General features: G+C 39.6%; 1 protein-coding gene across 2 annotated transcripts in view; it reads left to right on the top strand.

Moving 5' to 3' along the window:
- Window positions 1–12310, top strand: part of CRYBG1 (crystallin beta-gamma domain containing 1) — a 197635-nt gene that overhangs the window by 183110 nt on the left and 2215 nt on the right. For both annotated transcript variants that reach the window (XM_057739903.1, XM_057739904.1), the window contains 8 exons: window positions 959–1085; window positions 1285–1317; window positions 2261–2373; window positions 3898–4027; window positions 6597–6736; window positions 8041–8164; window positions 8575–8733; window positions 10390–10552. In XM_057739903.1, coding sequence (XP_057595886.1) covers window positions 959–1085; window positions 1285–1317; window positions 2261–2373; window positions 3898–4027; window positions 6597–6736; window positions 8041–8164; window positions 8575–8733; window positions 10390–10552 — 989 coding nt within the window. The remainder of the gene's footprint in view (window positions 1–958; window positions 1086–1284; window positions 1318–2260; window positions 2374–3897; window positions 4028–6596; window positions 6737–8040; window positions 8165–8574; window positions 8734–10389; window positions 10553–12310) is intronic.

The raw sequence follows: 12310 nt of genomic DNA, 5'->3' as shown, positions 1-12310 counted from the left end.
ATCCAGTGTGGACTCCAGTTTGTTCTTCTCTGTTATGTCCCTTAGAAGATTAAATCTGATAAGAGAGGTGAATGCATTTTGGAAAGTTCTGGGCATATATATAGGCATAAAGGTATTATTCCTTTAAGCTGTGAGAGGATCAGTGTAGGGCAATGAATTAACTGAGGAAGAAACACTGAGTATCTCTTGAATATAACAGAACTGACAAACTCTTTTCCTTTCAAAGACTTTATCTTTGGATATGAAATAGCATCAGTAAGTTGGTCTTGTTGATTTTTCCTCTCTGAGTGTGGATCATTTAAAAGATAACAAATAGGGAAACATTCCAAAAGAAATCTGTTCTTAGTATTCCCAAGAGCTTGTTCAGTTTTGCTTGTTACATAGTTATGTTGGAAATCCTGATTTCAAACAAAATTTTCGTTATTTAGCTGTTTTATGATTTTTTTTAACATTTTTTTAAAAAACCATTTTCTTTTTTTTTCAGTCAGCTTTTTTTTTTTCTTCCCCCAGTGTGGTTTGTTGTGTAATGGGGACATAGGTTCCTGTAGTATCTTTCTGGAAAAATACTTTAATGTTGATAACAAAAAGAATTCTTACTTGCATATTAAAATATTTTTATAGGCACTTCTTAAAGCCCAGATTGTTTCCCAAGAATAGAATTAGAAAGAAATCTGGAGAAATAGCCTTATTGGAGTTTCCTCAGGGAATAGGATTTGATAAGCAAGGACACCAAAAGGTCCACGTAAAGATACTCTTCCACTTTCCACTTTGATTTGCCCTACAGACAAATCCGTCTGCTCCTAAAAGATTAATGTAGAACCAGGAAAATTATTAAGATTACTTATTTGTAAAACAAATGAAAGTTGCTATACGATATATATTTGCCTCAATGGGTGTGATAGTTTTATGGTAAATGTAAACTGTGAACTAGAATGAGTCAGTGTTTTTGTTTCTTTAGATGGGTAGCCTATGAAAATCCTGACTTCACAGGAGAACAGTATATTCTGGATAAAGGCTTTTATACCAGCTTTGAGGACTGGGGAAGCAAAAATTGTAAGATCTCTTCTGTTCAACCCATATGTTTGGTAAGGAGTTATGTTTTTCTATGAGAATATTTAACTGAATTTTGGATTCCCTTAATGTGTGCTTCTGGTTCATGTAATACTTAACTGTAGAAACTGTGCTGAGATTATTTTTAATGGTAGTTGTTAATGATCTAGAGAAAAAACTTTCAAGATGTCTGCCCTATTCATTTCCTTTTCTCTTCCCTTTAAAAATTCTTAGGATTCTTTTACTGGCCCAAGAAGACGAAATCAGGTAACTTAACCAATATTCTGTCTTTCATAATTAGAAACCTCCCGTTGAAAAGCAGAATTTATGTGTAAAATAATCATACATTTGGGGACATATTGATAGTTTTACCCATTCTTATGCCTGAGAGCTGTATTTTAAAATTAAAGTTTACAGCAAGGCTTAATTGATAGCATTGACCCATATCTAAGTATTTCTTAAAAAATGTCCTTATTATGTAAAGTTAAATTTTATATCATTACAGTGGATCAGAGTTTTACATTAATACACTAGGACTAATTACCACAATAATTGTATGCTATTTCAAACAACAGCATATGGTTATTGTGGTAAACAGTAAAATGAATTTTCATATTTGCTGTGTCTGCATTAGACATTTTATTTAGTGTCTTATATGGTCCCTCACTTAAGCCTTTTGAATGCTGACTCTTCTATATCAACTGAAGTGTTAAATTTGTTAAAGACTTTCTAATGGAATTATTCAGACAGCCATAATTAGCAAGGCACAAACACCACTGTAGCCTCCTTTATTGGCATACACAAGATTCTAATAAATCAGCAGGTAGCTTCCACTGAGAGGGAGAAAAACTGCACTACATGTTTCCAAAATAGTTTCTTGTAAGGTAAGAACTGTGAGTAATTATTTTTGGCCACAATAAAGCTTTAAAATGCCTCACAGCTTGTTAGGACAGGGTGTTCTGTAGAAAGCTGCCTCTACTGTTGGACTATCCTTTGATGTCTCTGAATTAAATTAAACAGTCATGAATGGTGCAGCCAAAGTATTTCTAATTGATCATTAATGTATTCGTAGAAAATTAAAGGATTTATAAAATTCATACCAGTTTACTGTAACTAAAGTTAACAGGTCATGTTTTAACTCATTCAAAGGCTGAATGAGTTAATGTGTTTAGGAAAATAATTTTATGTATTTCTGTTTACTTTTTCAAAGATTCATTTGTTTTCGGAACCACAGTTTCAAGGTCACAGTCAGTGTTTTGAAGAAACAACAAGTCAAATTGATGATTCATTTTCTACCAAGTCTTGCAGAGTTTTAGGAGGCAGGTACGTAAGCAAAACAGTAGACTGGCAGAGCCCAGCCAGTGGGGAAAACATAGGTGCTTGGTGCCGTATGAAACCACTACATAGTACAGGCCCACGTGAGTACTGAAGTGGACGTTAGAGCACTGAGTTCTGGGCAGCAGAGGACGCAGGCACCAGTGTGGGTGAGAGAAGCTGAAGATGATCACCTCGGTGTGCAATGGGATTCAGACCAGGTTCCCCTGGCCTCTCCCGTCGCCTGTAAAGGGACGCTAAGTCATCTCTAAGACACCTCCCAAGATAGGTTTCTTTTACAGGTGGGTAGGAGTCGGGTGGGCATTCTGCATGGTAGGCAGGTGCGTGGCTGGAGTAGGGATGCTGATGAAGGGCACACCCCCTCTCTCACTGCGAGGTCTTTGTACTGGGGGGGAGGGAAGTGATTTCGGACAGGGAGGGGGGTGGCCTCAGGCGACCACTCCTCTGAGGTGGGAATTCAGACGGACGCTACCGGAAGCACACGCTGGGCGAGGCAAGCTCAACGTCAGGGAAACGGATCAGGAAACCCTTGGCGCAATCTGTGCAAAAGGCGATGAAGAATGAAGTTGAATAATAACAGGAGTAGCAGTGATGCCTTTAGTCACATAGCTCTTCGTGGTCTAAACGGCACCGGCACGCCATGTGGCGGCGCAAAATGGATAGAGCGCCAGCTGTGCATTCAAATGCACAGATTTAAAGAAGAAAAAAATGCACAGATTTAGATAAAGCCTCACTGTGCGTTAGCACACACCTGCACCTCTGTCCTAGTTTCTTTGTCCCATATGCTGCTAAATTTATTGCTACCAGACATGTACATTTCTGTTATTCATTTATTGTTTGTCTCAGCTCACTAGGGTATAAACTTCAAGACACCAGGGACTTTGGTTTGTGTTCTGTTGTATCCCCAGCAGTGGAAAAATACCTGACACACAATTATCCCTCAATAGTATGTGTTGGGTTAAACAAAAACAAACCCCCCCCCCCAACTCCTCTAGGGGAGCATGGTTAATCACCATTTTACCAATAATGCTGAGGACTGGAGAGACTTAAGTGCCTTGTCTAAGTCACTGTGGTATTTTGACTCCTGGCCCAGTGCAAAGGTGTTGGAAATGAGGATAAAGGGATGAGGGAGAAATCTGGGGAGGAAACAGTAGACCCAGGTGACTGATGAGCTATGAAGGTTGAAGGATTATTCAGAAAAGACTGGAAGACTCAAAGGCTTGACAAAACCACCTTGGCTGGGAGAATGGTGGCACCATGAGAGGCCCAAGAAATGCTAGAAGGTGGAGAGGTGAATCATTTCATGGAGAAAAAAGCTTTATTTCCCACATGCAAAGTTACCAACTGACTTATCATGAATACTGATTTGCCACAAGATGAAATATTTCTGCAGAGAGAACACTTAGCCATAAGCATTGTGTTTATTGTATGGCAGGCTACCTCTAAAAATCAGACTTCTAGACCAGAAAGACTCAAGTTACATCTTGTATGTGTGTGGCTTTTCCTCTACAGCTGGGTTGTATATGATGGAGAAAATTTCTCTGGTAATCAGTACGTGTTGGAGGAAGGTCTCTATCCTTCGCTGTCTGCAATGGGATGCCTGCCTGGAGCAACTTTCAAGTCTCTTCGCTTTATAGACGTTGTAAGTATGTCAGGGTGAACATAGCATTGCGGAGGTCTGTGGTCACACAGCTGACGGTCAGAGCAAGGCAACCAGCAGGTAGACTTAGGGCAGAGTCGGAGGCAGAAAAAGAATAGTTGCATGTAGGACGTTCCACCCTGATCTCTTTCCAGATCTTTAAAGTGTGAACTGTTTTTGTTTGTTTTCTCAGACTTCGGGGGCAGTGTTGGTGCACAGGGTCAGTCATGGTGCACAGTCATGGGCTAGTTCAGGGCCCCTTTGTCTTGTTTTTCTCCATTTCATACCTGACCCCTATTTCTATACCTCTCCCTTTACAGGCACCCATTCTAATGTGTTTGGGGTACAGCTGGGATATTCGTATAAAATATGTTTTTAAAAAATATGTGTACAGGCTTTTAATTTATATACAATATTATACTGTAGTTCTCATTGTGTTATAAACATAACTCTTACACTAAATTTTTTAGGAGCCATCCATGATGCTGCATGTATATCTAGTTATTGATTCTGATGGGTGCACATGATGTCCTACGTATGTACAATCTATAATCAAGAACTAGGTGCACATACAGCATAGTGGCTTACCCTGCGGGGAGTCTTCTGGGGCTAAAGAGTGGATTTCACACGCACACGTACACAACTTCACAAAGTGCTGCCGGATTCCACCACTCTACAGTGTTGCTGGCACTGCACGTGGTTCCTGTTTGCAGCATCATTGCCATTATTGAGAATTCTCTGACGTCCCAGCTTCTGTCAGTTTGAAAGAATGGGGTAGGAAGCACCATCTCGTTGTGTGAGTTTGCATTTCACTGTTGGTGAGTTGGCATCTCAGATACTTACTCATTACTTGGGTTTTCTGTTCAGTGAATTGCCTCTTTATATCCTTTGCCCAGCTCTTTAGCATTGTTGTTACTGATTTGCAGAAATTCCTTGTGGTTTTTAAATCTATGACTCTGTCGTTTTAGAGATTTGCAATCAAATGACTTCTCCCAGTTTATCCTGTATGTGCCAATCCAGATTACAGTGCTCCTTTTTGACCAGAAATCTTAAATTTTGATGCAGACAAAGCAATATTCAATAGAACAATACTGCAAGTTAATGTTCAGATGTTAAAGTCTGGGTGTGTCTGACAGTTCGGGAAGTATTTGTTAGTTTTTTGCTAGCTGATCTCTCATAAAAAGCTTTAAACATATGTAGTCGGTGATTTTAGCTTTAAAGGTAGAAAGAACAAATGTAAGTTGGCTTTTTCTCATCCCCTCCTGCCCATTCAGATAACGAAAATGTTGACCTTTCTTGAGATGTGAAAATAGTAGTAGTGAAACATGGAATGATATAAGATTCATTAACTTACAAATAATAAAATATCTATAAATTTTATATTTAACCTGCTAGGAATTCTAAAAGCTACCTGCAAGTATTTAAAAAAAAACAAACCCACTTCAGATTTAAAGCTTTCAAATGCCTACCTTCAACCAGAACTTAGCATATATGTTCACATCACTTTTGATACTTATAGATGATGTTTTTTAAGTTCTGATTAGGATGAAATGAACATTTTACCCATATTAAGAACATATATTTTAATTGTGACTTAGTACTGCAAAATTGGTGGTTGTCACCAGATCAGAGTGTTTGGAATGTTTTGGCATGCCATCTCAGAGAAAAGTGCAAAGTAGTAATAATACTACTACAGTTTTTGTCATTTCCTTCTTGCATGTTTTATATAACCTAATTCCTAGACCATACAGACCACATCTGCACACTGATGTGCTCTGTTTACTGGTCAAGATCTTCCTACATGTCAGGGCACATCCACATAAATGAAGCAGTAAGGGGCCACACCCTTGTCACAAAACGCTTAGCAGAGTATAGAGAAACTTGATGTAACATCTGTGATTTTAAGATTATTAGCATTAGAGCTTAATCTAGGGTCTGTAATCTGAAAAACAAGCATTAACTGCCAACTCTTCATTTTTCTGAATATCAGTGGACTTCTGTGCTCGTCCTCTTTACAATAAATGACCATTTGAACATGGGGCTTCCACCCTATTTTTTTTCTCTCCTGCTAACAATTATTCCTACAGGAAAGTTTGGGAGTACATAGAATCATTGTCTTATTGACAGTTAAAAACAAAAACAAAAAGATGTCTGAAAATGCATACAAGGGGAAGGCTCCTTCATTAGGCAAGTTACCACCAGACCCCAAAGATCACCACAGCCCCCGACCCTCGCCATCTGTGTCCCTGGCTTTCCAGCCCCTCCTTATCTCAACAGAAAGTAGCAAAGTTGAAAATGAATTTCATTAGAATTGATATTCCAGGTGCCTGGGATATTTCCCCCCTGCTTTATAACTCTACATTTGCCTGCCTTTCTGTGCAAGGGAAAGACTTTCTGCCCTCCATCCTTCCTCTTTTTAGGTTTGAAGTATATAAACACCCAGACTTTCTGGGCAAGGAAGTTTATGAACAGGCCAGATCTGGTGCTTTGTCCTTGTAACAGGGTAATTTTCACATAAGTTCGAATTACTATCCAGGATGAGTAATAGAACAGTATTTTTGTTTCTAAACAGGAATTTTCTGAACCAACAATTATTTTTTTTGAAAGAGAAGACTTCAAAGGAAAAAAGATTGAATTTAATACAGAAATAGTTAATCTCCGATCCCTAGGATTCAACACGCATATACGCTCTGTTCAGGTGATTGGTGGCATGTAAGTGAGTTACCTACTTGTTTAGTCAGTAAAATAGACTTTAAAAATTAAGTTTGATCATATTTCTCTTCTACATTACCTTATTTTCTGGAAGGGTTAATATTTATGTTCCCTCATAGTATACTTTTCCCATTGGGAAAAGCCATGTGGGGGCATGATCTCTTCATCCCGACTTTTAGTTTACTTAAGGTAGGACTCTCACATCTCTCAAAGTTCCTACTAGGCAAATGCTTTGCAATAAATTTATTGAGTACTTTTTTAGCAAGTAGGAAAGAGAGCTGATTTTGCTTATCCTTTTGAAAGACCTTTGATTTTGGAGTAAGGGTTGGGATTTTCTTTCAGCTAGGAGGGACCAGCAGATGCTGTATGCAAAATGATTAAAGGTCAATATGGGAAGATTTTTCTCAACTTTGAATTATTTTGAAATTAAGATGTAAAAATGAATAAGGACTATCAATGTAATACGTTTTTAAGAAAGTATTTTTCTTTCACTCACAAAAACAATAGGTATAGTCTGAAGGCATCAAACGTTGGAGGGGACAATAGCTATTTAAAAAACAAATTTGGGTTATTAGGGTGGTAGAATTATGCATGACTTTTTTCCCAGCAGATGTAAAGTAATATTTTGTTTTTATGATAAAATGACTAAGATGATAACATTTTAGAGTTCCAGGGTTAAAAATAGGGAAAATTCTTTGATGTAATACATCAACCAGAGGGGATGGTTACTGGGTTGCTTGCATGCTAGGTCTGCACTGGAACCCATACTTCAGGTGTGGGTACCAGCATCTCTGGGTGGGAGAGACCTGACTGTCTTCAGCAGTTTTCTGGATTGAGAAAGATTACTCTCATTTTAAACAAGAATGTATTATTTATTTTTATCTAACCCTTACATAGCACTTACCATGTGTAAGAACTTTACAAGTAATAATCCTTTAAATAAAGGTCCATTATTACAACTGAAGATGTTTTATGTAAAGCTCACAGGAAGTACTGGGCTGTCCTGCTAAAAGACTAAAGACTATCATTAGTTCACTGCCTTATTGGAGAAAAAAACTTACATATTTCTCTTCAAAAGTGTAACTTTGGGGCATAAATACTCATGTACCATGAATTTGCTATTTGTCAAGAAATGGGTGCTATAACTGTTTTTGAAAATAAGGTACTTTTTTTTTTTATATCTTCCAATATATATTTCAAGTATAAAAGCTCAGTCTAAAAATCAAAGCATTCTGAAAACATAATTGGGGCCCACTGTCAAATGGACAGTGCCACTTATTGTGGTTATACGTTTTGTTTTCCAGATGGATTACTTACGAATATGGCAATTACAGGGGTCGACAGTTCCTACTGTCACCAGCAGAAGTACCTAATTGGTATGAATTCAGCGGCTGCCGCCAGATAGGTTCTCTACGACCTTTTGCTCAGGTATTTTCCTCTTCTCCATGCTTTGAACAGACTCTTCTCTGAAGTCTTTTTTGTAAATGTAATTCACTTTTTAGTTTCAACTTTAAGCTTGAAATGGGCCTCTCCTCCACCCCACCCCCTGAGAATGTCTGAGCTGGGCTGTGTTTCTGGTGCTAAAAGGGTGTGCTGTTTTCAGAAATGTCATTACACCAACGTCAAAACGTGGTGTGTCCCAAGCCCTAGGCTGTCCCCAGGCACGTTGAAATTCTGTCAGCCTCTCATTGAGAAAACCCTAAGGCCTCTGAAACTCTCAGATGCAGCAGTTACCCCTCATCCAGCCTCATCTTGGACTCTGCCCCAGTGGTTGATGCTTGTTCAGTGCTCCTGAAGTACAGCTTGGATGTGACGATTGCTGGGGTTTTGTCTTCTAGAAACGAGTTTATTTCAGGCTTCGAAATAAAGCAACAGGGTTATTCATGTCAACCAATGGAAACTTAGAGGACCTGAAGCTTCTCAGAATACAGGTCATGGAGGACGTCGGTGCTGATGATCAGATTTGGATTTATCAAGAAGGGTGCATCAAATGCAGGGTGAGCTTTTTGGACCAGACGAGGGTCTGTGGTCGCGTTCTTCTTCAAGTAGATGCTACTTCATGATTCCTGGGGCACTTTCAGAAGTACGTTGGAAGGTTTTTTTTCATGAAAATACTTCTTCACTCTGATAGAACCGGTCTAGGAACCTAAATGGGAGGTAAATCTATCACTGATCCAAGATAGAGTCTTTATAGCTATACTTGATTTTAATACAGCAGTAGAAAAAGGAAGTGTCTGTGTTCCTCTCCCCTTTTTCCTTAACTTACTTGTTATAGAAATAAACTTAAAGCCCCATCATTATCAGCACAAGTCACTCTTGGTTTGTTTCCATTTGGAGGACCCCACAGACTAGGCTGAAGGGTGAAAAGATGCCACCCTGTGTACGACACAGTCCATTTCCTAATCGTCACACCTTGTAAACTGGAAGATGGCCCCTCTTCCCTCTATCACTCCTGCCATAATGCACGTTTAAAGGCTGAGTGTAGGAAGATTTTATGAGAAGCTCACGCTTCTACTGTTGATATTCTTTTTAACTCTTTTCTTTTATGGGCTTGACTCTTTGCACCTGATTTTTTTTTTTTTTTTTACATCCTGGTGCCCCATGAGTCAGCAGAAGGCATACAGCTTTGTCAAAGGAAATACAACTTGTTAATTGGGTCTGTTGCAACTTGAGGGAGAATCACCCTTTCAGTAAACAGAAGTACTATTTAGACATGCAGAGAAGAAATAGCATGAGAAACAGAAGTCACTAATACAGAGGCATGGAAAAAGCCAACTTCTGCCTTCGAATTATATTAATTCAAGAAAATGGTGTCTTTCAGCAATTATTTCTAATGCATATTTCAGTGACATTATTTAACAACTTTGAATCCGGTAGGTCAGTAAGAAAAAGTCAAGTGTCCTAGATGATCACAATCCTTTTATCTCAGTATAGGCTAGTATACTTTTCACAAGCGTTTTCTGTAGCAGGATGTGTGAGTACCGTATGAACATGCCTGCCACACCCTGTCTATGTATTAAGGGTAGGACCCATAAGATCTTTGCATTCGAACACACTCTACTGCATTTGTATTTTCTCTTTATATAGTTGGACAGCATGCCTTTTTAGAAAATTTTAGACATTTCTCATGAAGGAAGACGAGAATTAATAAATGGAATTCCAAGTCTTAAAAGGATAAAATGTCCTTTTAGCAACTTCAGTGCTACAACAGCCTTGAAAACTGGAGATGCGGTCATATTCTGGAAGGGGCAGGCCGAGTGGGGTGGAGACGTCAAGGGGAGGTTTAGCTACAGACCCAGCCTCAGATCGTGGTCATTTCTGGGGGGATGGGGTGGTGGTGGTAGGAAACACCTGATGGGCACTTTCGTATTGTGAGGCTCCCTTACTAATAAGACAGAGCGGCTCACAAAGGACGTCTCTTACCATGGACAAGAATTGAGAGCTTTCCGTCATGTATGTCATCTGACATGAAGGGCATAAATACTCGTTTGATCCCAGTTACCGTGGGTAAAAGCTGAAATACCTCATGTGGGGTATAAGTGAAGCTGGGAACTAATGACTGTAAAAATCAGCTTACACAGGGAGTTGCTTACAGTGGTACTTGAATGTGTATCCGCCCACGTCTAAGATACCTTGTCTTTTCCACTGAGCAGATAGCAGAGGACTGCTGCCTGACCATCGCGGGGAGCCTGGTGACCTCTGGCTCTAAACTGGGTCTGGCACTCGAACAGAACATCGACAGCCAGTTCTGGAGCATGAAGTCTGACGGCAGGATCTATAGCAAGCTGAAGCCAAATTTAGTTTTAGATGTCAAAGGTAAGGATGGTTTCCTTCATCTTCTTTGCTGTGTCTCTCTTCAGTTAACTAAAAAGCTCTTCTTTACTTTTGAAAATGATGCATGCACTGTTACGAATAGTAAGTGACCCGTTACTGCGTGCCAGCCTCAATGCTAAACACCGTACATGTTGTCTCACGTGATCCTCACAGCGGTCCTAAGAGACCTGTGTTATCCCTCCTCTCCCCATTTTACAGCCCCCAAACTGAGGCTCAGGGGGTTAATCAGTTTGGCCACAATCTCATACCCATTAAGTGTTTAGGTGGAATCCAGACATGGGCCGATTTTAAACCATTTATTACAACGTTAGACTAAAATTCACAAGTTAATCTCAGTCTGTATAATTGAAGATTCTCCTGTACATGCATGCAAACTTTCATTGTAAAGATCTAACACTGGAAAGGAAGTAAAACAAACAACATAACCAAAAAGATTTCAACTTCACATTTGTTCAGTGAAGTTAATCCGGAGCAGACTGATTGATGATGTGTGGGGAAGAACCAGTAAGTGTAGGCCAGTGGTTTCCAAACTTTATCTGCATCCGAGTCCTCTGCATCCGAGTCCCCTGGAGGGCTTGTTAAAACACAGATTGCTGGGCCCCACCCTCAGAGGTTCTGATTCAGTGGGTCTGGGTAGGGCCCAAGAATCTGCCTGACTAACAAGTTCCCAGGTAATGCCCATGCTGCCTGTCTAGGAGAACTACTGATGATCATTTTAAAACAACATAAAGCAAAAAAACTGACCTAACGTAGATGTGGGAATTCAGTGAACTCTTGTTGCCATTGACAAGCAAATGAAGATAGTGTGTTTTATTCATGTCATACGGGGTAATTTGGCTTTAAATTATTAATGGAGACTTTCTCTTCCCTATCAGGAAACCAGTGTGGTTATGTTTGTAAATTTAGTGGAACCGTATTATACCACACACACCACCATTCTACATCATGGCTAGAAAGTTGGCTCAATTTTACTTGAGTCAGGGTTCCAGGCCAAAGCTGTCATTAAAAATCAAGATACAGGGGTAAAGAAAGGCCTGCAGCCTGGTTTTAAAATAACTTTTGTGAAAAATGGAGAATAAGCCTGAAACATTTCTATCATGGGCTTTGGTGACTGCTTGAGGAGCAAAAGTGGCTGTCGCTTCTGATCTAACAATGAGATAAGAATTCAGAGACTGAGGAACAGAAAGGTGCTCAGAGGCAAACTAAGTTTAATGAGGCAAAGGCAGGGTACTACCTTTAGGGAGCACCACTAAGCAGTATCTAAGTCCAGGCTGGATGGAGCCCCAAGTCATACATTGTATAAGATGCGAGCAGGAGACAAAGGCATGGTAGGCTGGCAGAGCAGATCTGTCAGTATGTACACAAGTAAGATACCCACTTTATAGATGATCAACCTGAGGTTCAAACTGTTAAGAGTAGTCAGGACCTTTATTTTTATTTTGATCAACGTGTTAAACTGGAGCTCCTCCGTCTATGCAAGATAGTTTCAAAACCTCCAGAGAAGCCAAAGAAATGTGACTAAATTGGAAATATGGATTTTGGGCAAAATAAGGATTTGTGTTTCTTACTGATGGGATCAGCTTCCTGTGTCCAGGGTTAAGGTCATTGTAATGTTTATGAGCTAGTCTCTTAGAGCATTTCTTTTATTCTTTCAACATGTATTTACTGGGTACCCACTATGTGACAGGATCGGTGTCAGACACTGGGGGTACCAATGTGAAAAGAAAGAAAAAGATAGTA

This window comes from Hippopotamus amphibius, chromosome 6 (assembly GCF_030028045.1).
Source record: "Hippopotamus amphibius kiboko isolate mHipAmp2 chromosome 6, mHipAmp2.hap2, whole genome shotgun sequence".
Taxonomy (NCBI): domain Eukaryota; kingdom Metazoa; phylum Chordata; class Mammalia; order Artiodactyla; family Hippopotamidae; genus Hippopotamus; species Hippopotamus amphibius.
The sequence above is the reverse complement of the archived record's forward strand: the minus strand, read 5'-3'. Positions and strand labels throughout refer to the sequence as shown.